The sequence below is a fragment of the Lepus europaeus genome, chromosome 10, assembly GCF_033115175.1.
Source record: "Lepus europaeus isolate LE1 chromosome 10, mLepTim1.pri, whole genome shotgun sequence".
Taxonomy (NCBI): Eukaryota; Metazoa; Chordata; class Mammalia; order Lagomorpha; family Leporidae; genus Lepus; species Lepus europaeus.
This window is the reverse complement of record NC_084836.1, coordinates 812154-824815: the sequence shown is the minus strand read 5'-3', so window position 1 is coordinate 824815 and position 12662 is coordinate 812154. Positions and strand designations below refer to the sequence as shown.

Sequence of the window (12662 nt, the reverse complement as noted above, 5' to 3'; positions counted from 1 at the left end):
GCATCAGGACAAAGGACAGGGCAAGAGAGCAGGCACAGGGCCCTGAGTAAGTGGGCCACACACGCCAGCCACTGTCGCTGGGAAACCGTGCTTGGAGGCGCTCCGTGGGCTCTCCCGGGTGCTAAGTCAGCACACGCGTGGGCTCAGCAGGAGGGCAGCCCTGGTTCCCAAGGACGATGTGAGCGAGAACACGGCAGTCTCAGGTGCACTGCCTGAGTCCAGGACGGAACAAGCCACCGAGAGGGTGGAGACACAGGAGCCAGAGTCCCTGTTTCTGTTTTTTAATTTTAAAACACAGCTGCTGGCCGGCACCGCGGCTCAACAGGCTAATCCTCCGCCTTGCGGCGCCGGCACACCGGGTTCTAGTCCCGGTCGGGGCGCCGGATTCTGTCCCGGTTGCCCCTCTTCCAGGCCAGCTCTCTGCTGTGGCCCGGGAAGGCAGTGGAGGATGGCCCAGGTGCTTGGGCCCTGCACCCCATGGGAGACCAGGAGAAGCACCTGGCTCCTGGCTTCGGATCAGCGCGGTGCGCTGGCCGCAGCAGCCATTGGAGGGTGAACCAACGGCAAAAAGAAGACCTTTCTCTCTGTCTCTCTCTCTCTCACTATCCACTCTGCCTGTCAAAAAATAAAATAAAATAAAAATTAAAACACAGCTGCCAAGAGCCTGCGAGACACCTCAGAAGTCAAGCAAGGCCTGTCCCAGGCACGGAGCCTGCACCACGGACACGGGGGCTGCCCAGCCTCCCAAGTGGCTCCACACGGAGGGCACAGAGCACGGCAGACAGAAGGAAAGCACGGGCAGACACACTTCCTCCGGCACTGCGGCGCGCTTCCCACGTGACGTCGGCACCGTGTGCGGAGGGCATCCTCCCGGCTCCTCCTGCGTGGGGCCCGGTTCTTACCGTCTTCCCAGGAGAAAGGCCGCCGAGGGGCCGCCACGGGCCGCTCAGGCAGGTGCATCCCTGAGGCCTCCTCCAAGCCGATGCTGTCCACCTCACGCCGGGCCTGCCTGAGCACAGCACCTCCCTGATCGCGCAGCCGCACCGCGGCTCTGTAGAACACGGTGTCCTTGGCGTTGTACTTCAGGCAGTTGTCCACAATGAGATTGAAATCCTCCTCAAACTCAGGGAGGCTCCGATACCCTTGGGCTTCTAACCGTTTCCTCATTGTGGCAAAGTCCATGGGATGCTTAATGTGATCCAAATAATCTGGCACCTAAGTTTAGGGAGGAAAAATAATCACTTACAAACTAACAGAGGATTCCTTCTTTGTTTTTCATCACTCTATATACCCAACAAGCCCCTCCCCCTCCACACACAGCACAACGCCCCTCACACAGCTAACGAGCCGCAGCACTGAGCCAACCAGACTCCAGCCACAGGCCCCTGGGGACCCTCCTGACCCACCTGCCCCGAGCAGGTGATGGCTGGCAGAGGGCCCCAAGTGCACCCACCACACTTTCAATTTCTTACAACGAAATACCTCTGCTTCCATGATTAAAAACAGATGTGAAATAAAAATGGAAATTAAGAACAGAGGTGACCATCTCCACCTAGTTAACCCCTACTAACCAAACAGGGCCACAGTCACACGGGAGACATGAGGCGCACGTGGCACTCACCTCCTTCAGACTCACGGGCTGGGCGAAGATCCTCGCAGGGTCCTTGTCCTGCAGCTGGTCCAGCACGGAGCGCAGCAGCACGGTCAGCGGCGTCAGCCGCAGCTCCATGGCCAGCTGCTCCACCTTCACCTGCGGGGACAGCACCGTCACCCCGCGGGCCCGCACGGGCGAGGGCCAGGTGTGCGGGGCCGGGGCCCGCCCCCAAGTCCCACCTGCTCGCGCTTGAGCTTCTCCCGCTTGCGCAGCAGCTCGATCAGCAGGCGCGCGCGCTCCAGGTCGTGCCGCAGCCGCTGCCAGTACTTGAGCTTCTCTTTGGCAGCTTTCATCTCTTCATCGTTTTCTCTCTGAGGAAAGGGATCAAAGCTCCTGTCAGGCTCTTCCCACCAAAGGCCTCCGCACCACACAGGCAAAAGCCGGCGGGCTGGTGCACGCCGGGCCATCTGCGGCACGCAGTCCCACCCTGGCGAGCAGCAGGGCGGAAACCAGAGGAGGAGCTGGCGGGCCCCTCAGAGACTGACCTCCAGGAAAGCCGGAGACGGGGCAGCGGCCGGGAAGAACCCAAGCGTGCAGAGGCGTCAGGGTGGAGCACATTCTGGCCGACCACAGGGCCTGACGGGCTCTCACCCTGGTGGAGGGCACTGCCTGCTGGGCGAGCAGCCCCACGTGAGCCCAGGCGCGTCTGAAGCCCTGAAGGACAGGACAGCGCCCAGGACAGCACGTGCCCTGCCTGTCCCCATGCCGGCATCATCAGAAGAAAAGCAGAGTCGCTTTTCAAAACCACGACGCGGACAGTGGCAGCCAGCAGGCCAGAGTCTGCCTGGTCACGTGAGGGTCCTCCCGGGGCAGGGTGGGGCTGCGGCGCCCACAGACAGGAGCCCACGAGCTGTGCGGAAGTCCCGGCTCCACGACCACACCCTCAGCACTTCCCCGCTCACACTTCCTCTCTCACTGCCCAGTCCTCGTGCACCTCCACGCAGCCAGTGCCCAAAGCCAACACCCAGCCCTCTGCGTGGGGGACAAGGCACAGGGCAGGGCCCCCTCCAGAGCAGAGCCACACCTGACTCAGGGGTGCCTGATGACGCCCTGATGCAACGGGACAGGGAGGCACACGTAAGGTGAGCAAGCAGCCTGGTCGGGAGCCTGGCCCCGCCCCGTGCCCTCAGTTCCTGGCACCCGAGACCCCCTCCTCTCTGGACTGCTCCGCCCCTCAGAGGATGCCACAGCCGCCCAGAGACAGGCTCCCAGAGGACCAAGGCTCTGAAGGGGAGTACCCCGGGCCAGGAGCTGCACAGAAGCAGCTCCCGAGGGAGCCGAGCATGAGCAGGCACAGAGGAGCAGGCGCAGGGTCAGCCTGCGTCCTGGAGCTGCCGAGAGCTCGGGCGGCACCGGCACCGGCACCACCGCGTGAACGAAGCCCCGGGGACCACAAAGGCGGCCTCAGAAAGCTACTTCCCGGGAGCACCTGAGAACTCCCTGCCCGTCGGCTTGCGGGAGGCTCCTGCAAACAGCAGAGGACGTGGGGCCCGGCGGCCTGGACAGGCACCTGCACAGCATCCCGGGCCTGCTCTCCATCCCTGACTCAGTCATGGCAGAGAAGGGCGGCACAGCGCCCACCAGCAGCTTCAAGAAGAAAGGACCCTGTGCCACAGGCACCCACCTCCTCAGAAACACCCAAGTCTCCTTGCTCTGCTTGGAATCCGTCTGTTTCCTACATAAAAATCCATTCTGAGGGCTGGCGCTGTGGCACAGTGGGTTAAGCCTCCGCCTGCAGCACCAGCAACCCACACTGGCACTGGTTCGAGTCCCAGCTGTTCCAGTTCCGATCCAGCTCCCTGCTGATGGCCTGGGAAACAGCAGAAGATGATCAGGTCCTGGGGCCCCTGCACCCGCGCAGGAAATCTGGAAGAAGCTCCTGGCTCCTGATCAGCCCAGCTCCGGCCATTGCAGCCATTTGGGAAATGGGAGTGAACCAGCAGATAGAAGACCTCTCTGTCTCTCCCTCTCTCTGTTAACTCTGCCTCTTAAATAAATAAATAAATCTTTAAATAAAAAAGATCCCTTCTGGAAGATCCGGAGTAGGACAGAAGTGCAGCGGCTCCCACGAGGTGACTGCCTGCTGCTAAGGAGAGCCGCGTGCTGGGAGCAGGGAGTGCAGGCCAGACGACGGACGCCACTGTCAGCCCAGTCACCCAGGGCCCGCGGAGCCCTGCGCGCCGCTGTGGCCAGGTGGTCATCCTCACCTCCCTGTGTCCCCAGAAGGTCAGCACAGGAGGACCCTGCCTGCCTGCTCCCCAGCGTGGCTGAGATCAGACTCCCAAACGCATAGGAGAATTACGTTCGAACATCAGGTGCTATTTACTTCCAAAACACACCAAGCCTTAAACACCCACTCCCCAGGGCAGGGCAGTCCCCACCCCCACCCCTCGCCTGCTCCAGGCACAGCCATTGCTTCGGCAGCCACTGCAGCAGACCCCAGTCACTCCACCCGGAGGCCCCCATCAGCCCAGATGTCGTTCCAGTTTCCAACGCTGTGTCGCCAGTGTAACAGACACAAACCCATGCAGGGCCCACTGGCCCCGACCATCATCTGCCTGTGGCTGTCTTGTGGGTGACCACCCAGCCTCACCCTGCTGACAGGGTGCCCATCCAGACAACGGCTGGAGCAGCTGGGCTGGGTCTGTCGCTCCTTACGGCCCCTCTGCCACAGGCCTCTCCCTTCACTGCGGAGCTCCAGGGTGTGGGAAGCTCCCGAGGTGGCCCTAGTGGCCACATCAACATTTAGTTTTTATGTTTCAAGTGAGAGACAGAGACCACCCATCTGCTCTGGGAGCTCAGCAGGGGTCTGCAGGGCTCCAGACTGGGAGCACCTCCAGGTCTCCCCCGTGGGTGGCAGGGACCCAGAGCACAGCAGCAGGTGGGGGAGAGGCTGGGTCAGGACTCTGTCTTAACCACCGAGCCTAACGCCGACCCCAGCAGTCTGTTTTCAGAGAATCTGCCGGTATCTGCTCCTCCATGGTTCACGCCGTGGCCTCAGGAGAGCCCCCTGCAGCCCAGCACGAGATCAGAGGTCTGGACTCTCAGCTTCCTCCCACTGCAACCCTGTTTCTCCTCCACCACCAGAGCAAAGACAAGGCCTTGATCCTGCCCGACCCAGCAGGCCCACGGCCCCCAGGTGCAAGCACAGCGGCATCGGGCGCCTGACCGGGCTGAGCTGCACCTGCTCAGCGCAGCCCCTGGACCACACCTCCACACACTGGCGTCCACTGGGCCCAGAGTTCCTGGTTCCACCTCACACTCAGGAGGCAGCAGAGGGTTCTGCCACACCCTCCCAGTCTCCTCCAGGCCACGGATGGCATTCCTCACAAAACACAGCTGGCACAGGATGCCAGCGTGCACGCTGGGTAATGGGCACGAGAACCATCTTTCTTTTCACTTTCTTCTGTGACTTAATACAGAAGCCAACTTCTACTTTTTAAATTCATTCTTTCAGAACCGTTTTATAGTATCAGATGGCTCCATAAACCCAAATTAACCACTAAATGATAAGAGGATTTTTTTTAGACAGGCAGAGTTAGACAGTAAGAGAGAGAGACAGAAAGGTCTTCCTTCCGTTGGTTCACTTCCCAAATGGCCACCACACCGGCGCTGCGCCGATCCGAAGCCAGGAGCCAGGTGCTTCTCCTGGTCTCCCATGCGGGTGCAGGGCCCAAGCACTTGGGCCATCCTCCACTGCACTCCCGGGCCACAGCAGAGAGCTGGCCTGGAAGAGGAGCAACCAGGACAGAATCCAGTGCCCCAACCGGGACTAGAACCCGGGGTGCCGGCACCACAGGCGGAGGATTAGCCAAATGAGCCGCAGCACCGGCCGATAAGAGGATTTTTGAGATTTGTTCTTTTAAAAAACTAAAATTCTCTTTGCCTGCCTGGCCTCTCTCGACTGCTTCCCCAGCCCCTGTGGCCAACGCTAATCCAGCCTCGGAGCAGGGCCCTGCAGAGACAGCATTCCTTGCCCCTGGGCCGGCTCTCATCAGCCCCCCCTCCCGCTGCCCCACTTCAGTGTCAGAAAGCCGAGACAGGCGCAGCTTCCCGAGCGCCCCCCCCCCGCCCCAGCTGGCAGAGCACCCACACAAGCAACACTGCATCAGCCACACAGGGCGACAGGAGCCCTGGACACAGATGTGGCTGTGGCCCGCACCAACACGGCAGCCCAGGGCACATGGAGAAGTCGGGGACGGGGTGAGCTCAGCCCAGCTGCAGCAGGGGTCTTCAGGGGCTGGGGGGGCAGGAGACACACGTACCTGCTGCGTGCTTCTCTGGGACTGCAGGCTGGACTGGAGCCTCCGCAGCAAGGGGGCGCCGTTCCTAGACAGCCTTTTGAGCAGCCAGTAGCTGTGGGCTCGCTCCACAAACTGCTTCTTCCGCTGAATGGCCACCTGGTTTGCAATCCTGTTCAGTCTACAACACAGAAAACTCAGAGTGTGGCTTGGAAGCAGCACGTGGGACACAGCATGGACACGAGACGGACGGTGCACACGCTACTGCTCGCGACTCCTCCTGCTCCCGGTGCCACGGGAGCAAAGCTCACGGCTCCAACTACTGAAGACTTCCTCCGCTTCCGACTCACCACAACGGTTACCAGATGAAGCGTCCTGACGCCTCTGTGTCCCTCTCGGTACACACATGCTGGCAAGGTGCTGTGGCTCAGCCCCCGTGGCTGCTGGTGCCGGGCGGGACGAAGATGCAGCGGCCGGTCTGCACTGGAACAGCCGTCTCCCCCGGAAACCTCGCCCTCCAGCCACCACAGAAGCCAAGCGGCAAAACTACGAGGCAGCAAGCAGCCCGAGCTCCCCCATCTCGTCAGGGCCCTGCCCACGGGGGAAAATCCAAACACAAAAACCCGGCTCATCAGCTGCCTCGCAAGGCCACTGCAGTCACAAACCCAGTTGTACACAAAACACAACGAGCGCCTCGGGTGCAGCAAACACAGCGTTTCTGCTCAGAAATTGAGGAATCTGAAGATCACGTTTTTAAAAGAATCTAAGTCAAGGTTTCACAGAATAATCAAGGAAGAAAAGCTTCAGGCGGAAGCCCGAGAACTGCCGTGCTCAGCTGCAAATCCCAATGTGCCCTGGCTGAGGTCTGCAGGAGGCACAGGGGCCCTGCCTCAACACGGCCACTCCAGAGGGCAGCTCCACACCAAGCCCTGCTGGGGCTCTGCCAGGGCAGGACACTGGCTCCGGACCAACGAGCAGGCACCAGGCGCTCCAGGGCACCCACACGCTGCACCCAGGGGCTGTGGGGCTGCACACTGGCTCCGGACCAACGAGCAGGCACCAGGCGCTCCAGGGCACCCACACACTGCCCACCCAGGTGCAGCGGAAGGGTGGCAATCCCTGGGTGACACGCAGGACCTGACCACAGCCCACAGGAGGCTCCACATGCGCAGCTGGGCCGCACTGGCCATGGTCACCTCGTGGCTGCAGCACGCTGCACAGCGCAGTGCATTTCAACAGGCCGCAGAGGTTTCCAGACACACACTCGGGGCACTGTGATGACCGGACGAGGCAACACACACGAGCATATTTTCTGTTAACAATGTGAATGTCCAAAGAAACGCTGGCAGGCAATTTACTTATAGAGATTCATAGCTCATAAATAAGCGACGGATTTTGGACGCCGTGAGCAGCAAGGTTTTGATAAGACACACTTAGAGCGAGCCCTCCAGCTGCCCCAGGACGGGCAGGACAGCAGGCGCCACTGCCTAGAGGACACAGCCCCGAGGAGCAGGCTCCCAAGTCACCAAGGCCGCTGCCTCAGACCTGCAGCCTCCGGCCATTCACCCCAAGTGCAGGGCAGAACAAGCTAGCCCCACGCCACAGGCACACAATCCACACAGGCCCAGCCACATACAAGATCTGGAAGGGAAAGAGAGGAGCCCCGAGAGGAGGTGTCGAGGACAAGGCACCTGACGTGCTTGTGGACAAAGGCAGAGGCGAGCCAGGCCCCACAGGTCAGGACAGCGCCTGCTCCAGCATGCGGGAGGCGTCAGAGGGGCTGGGTGCTGGCAGAGGCCCGTCCTTTGACTCGGATGGTGACCGTGGTGACTACAAGCACACCCACAATAACACTTCTGAATGTCTGTTTGTTTTCATCTAGTTGAGAGGCAGAGACGTAGACAGTGTACCGACTGTGCACATGCTACACTGACAGGCACATGCTGCACTGACAGGCACATGCTATCACTGTGCACACGCCATCACTATGTACATGTCATTATGACTATGCACACGCTATCAGACTATGCCCACGCTGTCACAGACTAGGCACATGCCGTCACAGACTAGGCACACGCCGTCACAGACTATGCACACGGTACCACCGACTAGGCACATGCTGTCACCAACTAAGCACACGCTGTCACTGACTATGCACACGCTGCCACAGACTATGCACACGGTACCACCAACTAGGCACATGCTATCACCAACTATGCACACGCTATCACTGACTATGCACACGCTGTCACCGACTAGGCACACGCTGTCACCGACTGCACATGCTGTCACAGACCAGGCACACTGTCAGACTACGCACATGGTATCATGGACTATGCACATGCTGTCAGACTATGCACACAGTATCACCAACTACGCACACGCTGTCACAGACTATGCACACGGTACCGACCATGTACACGCTGTCACAGACTATGCACACGGTACGGACTATGCACACACCGTCACAGACTATGCACACGGTACAGACTATGCACACGCCGTCACCAACTATGCACAGGGTACCAACTATGCACACGCCATCACCGACTACACACACCATCACTGACAGGGCCCTCAAGGCCTCCCCCGCACACCTACTGCACAAGGTATTTCCCCGGAAGACCATCAGACACAACTGACACAGACATGGCGAGCTCAGAGCACAGGTTCTGGCAATGCATCAGCAACACAGCCAGGGAGTGGCTGACAGAACCAGGCCATCGACCTTCCACAGGCACGGGCTGCCCTGTGAGCTCCTAGGAAAGTCGGGGACACGCCACAAGGCAGGAGGTCTTCTTGTTGTTTTGTTTTGAAAGATTTTATGTGATTATCTGAGAGAAAGTGCGTTTCAGACAGAGAGAGGGAGAGACAGAGAAAAAGGTCCTCTATCCACTGGTTCACTCCCCAAGTGGCCGCAATGGCCAGAACTGGGCAATCCAAAGCCAGGAGCCTCTCCCCGGTTTCCCATGTGAATGCCGGGCCCCAGAACTTGGCCGTCCTCCACTGCTTTCCCAGGTGCATTAGCAGGAAGCTGGATCCTAAGTGGAGCAGCCAGGACATGAACTGGCACCCATATGGGATGCCGGCGCCCCAGGCAGAGGCTTAGCCTACTACGCCACAGTGCCAGCCCAGCTGCTTTTCAAGATTACCTTGGGGACTTTGAAGAACTGAGAATTAGGAAAGTGGCATAGAGAAAGCAGAGCAGCTCCTGACTGTGAAGACCTGAGCCCCTACCCCTACCCGATACAAGAGTTCAGCAAACAAGCCCCAGATCAGAGAACCCAGAGCGTCCCTGGAGGCTGCGGTGGGAGGAGCCCAGAGCCGAGCGGCCGCTGTGCCCACTCAGGGGAGGCGGGGGAAAACTTCTGAGACAAGGGGCAGTCACTGGACTCCAGCACCAGACCGCCCTCGGGGTCCTCACGCAGGTCCAGTGCCCAGGCTGCCCATCACTACGTGAACATGAGAACTCCACAGTGTGAACACAGGAGCGCGGGCAGGAATGTGTCTTAGAATTGTCAGGGAGAGAACACAAACCAAAGCGATCAGCATTCCACACAATCCCAATCAAAATCTCAATTAATTTTTTTGCAAAAACAAAAAAGCCATCCAGAAATTCAGATGGAATCTCAAGGGACCCAAGCAGCCAAAACAGTGTTGAAAAAGCACAAAGCTAGGGCCGGTGCCGTGGCTTAACAGGCTAATCCTCCGCCTGCGGCGCCAGCACACCAGGTTCTAGTCCCGGTTGGGGTGCCGGATTCTATCCCAGTTGCCCCTCTTCCAGGCCAGCTCTCTGCTATGGCCCGGGAAGGCAGTGGAGGATGGCCCAGGTCCTTGGGCCCTGCACCCCATGGGAGACCAGGAGAAGCACCTGGCTCCTGGCTTCAGATCAGCGAGATGCGCCGGCCGCAGCGGCCATTGGAGGGTGAACCAACAGCAAAAAGGAAGACCTTTCTGTCTGTCTCTCTCTCACTGTCCACTCTGCCTGTCAAAAAAAAGAAGAAAAAGCACAAAGCTGCAGGTCTCACACCTGCCACTTTCAGCAACTACCACAAGGCTCGTACAGTCATCAAACCAGTGCGAGGACAGCCCCACAGGACCAAGGAAACAGCACTCCACAGTTCCAAAAAGCAAAACTGTAAAGTAAAAACGTAGTCTGAGATGACTAAGATATAAAAGCACAAATTGCAACATATACAGGAGAATGTTGAAACCGGTCAGACCCTGACCGAAGGACAACTGAAGAGAAGGACAAAGGTTGCCCGAGACGCGCTAAGACCCTGGAGAGAAGTCAGGAAAAGTAAAACGCAACTGAAACAGGAAATAAGGAGACATGAGGAACTCCAGGGAGACTAAACTTCTTTGAAATAGTAACAAATTTTGCACACCAGGTCAAGAAAGAGGAGCTGGCACTGCGGCACAGCAGGTGACGCCGCCACCTGTGACCCTGGCATCCCATGTAAGTGCTGGTTTGAGTCCCGGCTGTTCCATTTCCAATCCAGCTCTCTGCTAATGTGCCTGGGAAGGCAATGGAAAGGGCCCAAGTCCTTGGGTTCCTGCCAACCAAGGGAGAGAACCAAATACAATTCCAGGCTTCTGTCTTCAGCCTAGCCACTGGAGTCATCTGGAGAGTAAACTGGTGGATAGATCGGTCTGACTCTCCCTCTAACTCTGCCTTTCAAATAAATACATCTTAAAAAGAAACCAGACACGATGACTACAAAATTCAAGCAGAGAACCCAGTCAGTAACACCCACCCATCCGAGGCACAGGGTGGCAGAACTGGTCCAAGCGGACAGGGACCTGGCTGAGCTGGCTGAACAGCCTCCCCAAAACCAGCCACCCACTGGGGAGCCCACAGCTGCAGGGAGTGCCACAGGTGCCATGAGAATGGAGAACCATCCAAGAAGCAACACCAACACAAATGGCCACTTAGAGGGAGAAAACAAAAGCCCAGGCATACCACAGCGGCCAGGGTCTACGTCTGGGCCCTAAGCCACTGCTTCCCCAGGCCATCAGCAGGAAGCTGACTCAGAAGCAAAGCAGAGGCCAAAGCTGTGCAGTAGTGAGCAGAGCCACTGCCTGCAATGCTGGCATCCTGTATGGGCACAGGTCTGAGTCCTGGCTGTTCCAGTTCCAACCCAGCCTCCTCCCTGGGAAAGCAGCGCAAGATGCTCCACGTGCCAGAAGCTCCCGGCTCCCGGCTTCCATCTGGGCCAGCCCTGGCTGCTGCAGCCATTCGGGAAGTGAACCAGCAGACGGACGATTTTCTCGCCACCTCCCCACCAACTCTGCTTTTCAAATAAATTTTTTTTTTAAATTTTTATTTATTTACTTGAGAGACAGAGTTACAGACAGAAAGAGGAAGAGATAGAGAGAGGTGTTCCATCTGCTGGTTTATTCCCCAAATGACCACAATGGCTGGAGCTGAGCTAATTCAAAACCAGAAGCCAGGAGCTTCCTCCAGGTCTCCCACATGGGCACAGGGGCCCAACCACTTGGGCCATCTTCCTCTGCTTTCCCCGGGCATCAGCAGGGAGCTGGATCAAAAGAGGAGCAGCTGGGGCCAGCGCTGTGGTACAGCTGGTTAACATCCTAGCCTGAAGCACCAGCATCCCATATGGGGCCGGTTCTAGTCCTGGCCGTTCTTCTGATCCAGCTCTCTGCTACGGCCTGGGAAAGCAGAGGAAGATGGCCCAAGTCCTTGGACCCCTGCACCCACATGGGAGACCGGGAAGAAGCTCCAGGCTTCGGATCAGCGCAGCTCCAGCCATTACAGCCAACTGGGGAGTGAACCGGCGGATGGAAGACCTCTCTCTCTCTCTCTCTCTCTCTCTATATATATATATATATATATATATATATATTTTGGACAGGCAGAGTGGATAGTGAGAGAGACAGAGACAGAGAGAAAGGTCTTCCTTTGCCGTTAGTTCACCCTCCAATGGCCGCTGTGGCCAGCGCATCTCGCTGATCCGAAGCCAGGAGCCAAGTGCTTCTCCTGGTCTCCCATGCGGGTGCAGGGCCCAAGCACTTGGGCCATCCTCCACTGCACTCCGGGCCATAGCAGAGAGCTGGACTGGAAGAGGGGCAACCGGGATAGAATCCGGCGCCCCAACCGGGACAAGAACCTGGTGTGCTGGCGCCGCAAGGCCGAGGATTAGCCTGTTAAGCCACGGCGCCAGCCTAACTCTTTCAAATAAATAAATAAATAAATCTTAAAAAAGAAAGAAAAAGAGGAGAAGCCAGGACTCAAACCGGTGCCCATAGGGGATGCTGGCGCCACAGGCAGATGCTTAACCTACTACACCACAGCACCAGCCCCAATAAAAAAACTTTAAGGGGGAAGAATAGGGCCAGTGCTGTGGCGCAGCAGGTTGAGGCGCCAGCATCCCATATGGGTACGGGTTCTAGTCCCGGCTGCTCTTCTTCCGATCCAGCTCTCTGCTGTGGCCTGGGAAAGCAGTGGAGGATGACCCAAGTCCTTGGGCCCCTGCACCCACATGGGAGACCCGGAGGAAGCTCCTGGCTTCAGATTGGCACAGCTCCAGCCACTGCGGTCACCTGGAGAGTGAACCAGAGGATGGAAGACCTCTCTGTGTTTCTACTTCTCTCTATAACTCCTTCAAATAAATTTAAAAAAAAAAAAAAAAAGGAGAGGACCAGTGCTACGGTGCAGCAGGTAAAGTCATCACCCGCAACACCAACATCCCATGTGGGTGCAGGTTCAAATCCCGGCTGCTCCACTTCTAATCCAGCTCCCTGTT

General features: G+C 58.2%; 1 protein-coding gene across 4 annotated transcripts in view; it reads right to left on the bottom strand.

The window, feature by feature from the left end:
* The window catches only part of BRD1 (bromodomain containing 1), a 44799-nt gene that overhangs the window by 19769 nt on the left and 12368 nt on the right, over positions 1-12662 (bottom strand). For all 4 annotated transcript variants that reach the window (XR_009866929.1, XM_062202655.1, XM_062202658.1 and 1 more), the window contains exons 3-6: positions 5920-6076; positions 1834-1965; positions 1622-1750; positions 903-1215 (exon numbers count right to left, since the gene is read on the bottom strand). Coding sequence is in view for 3 of the 4 variants with exons in the window: in XM_062202655.1 (XP_062058639.1) it covers positions 903-1215; positions 1622-1750; positions 1834-1965; positions 5920-6076 (731 nt within the window). In the remaining variant the exon portion in view is untranslated. The remainder of the gene's footprint in view (positions 1-902; positions 1216-1621; positions 1751-1833; positions 1966-5919; positions 6077-12662) is intronic.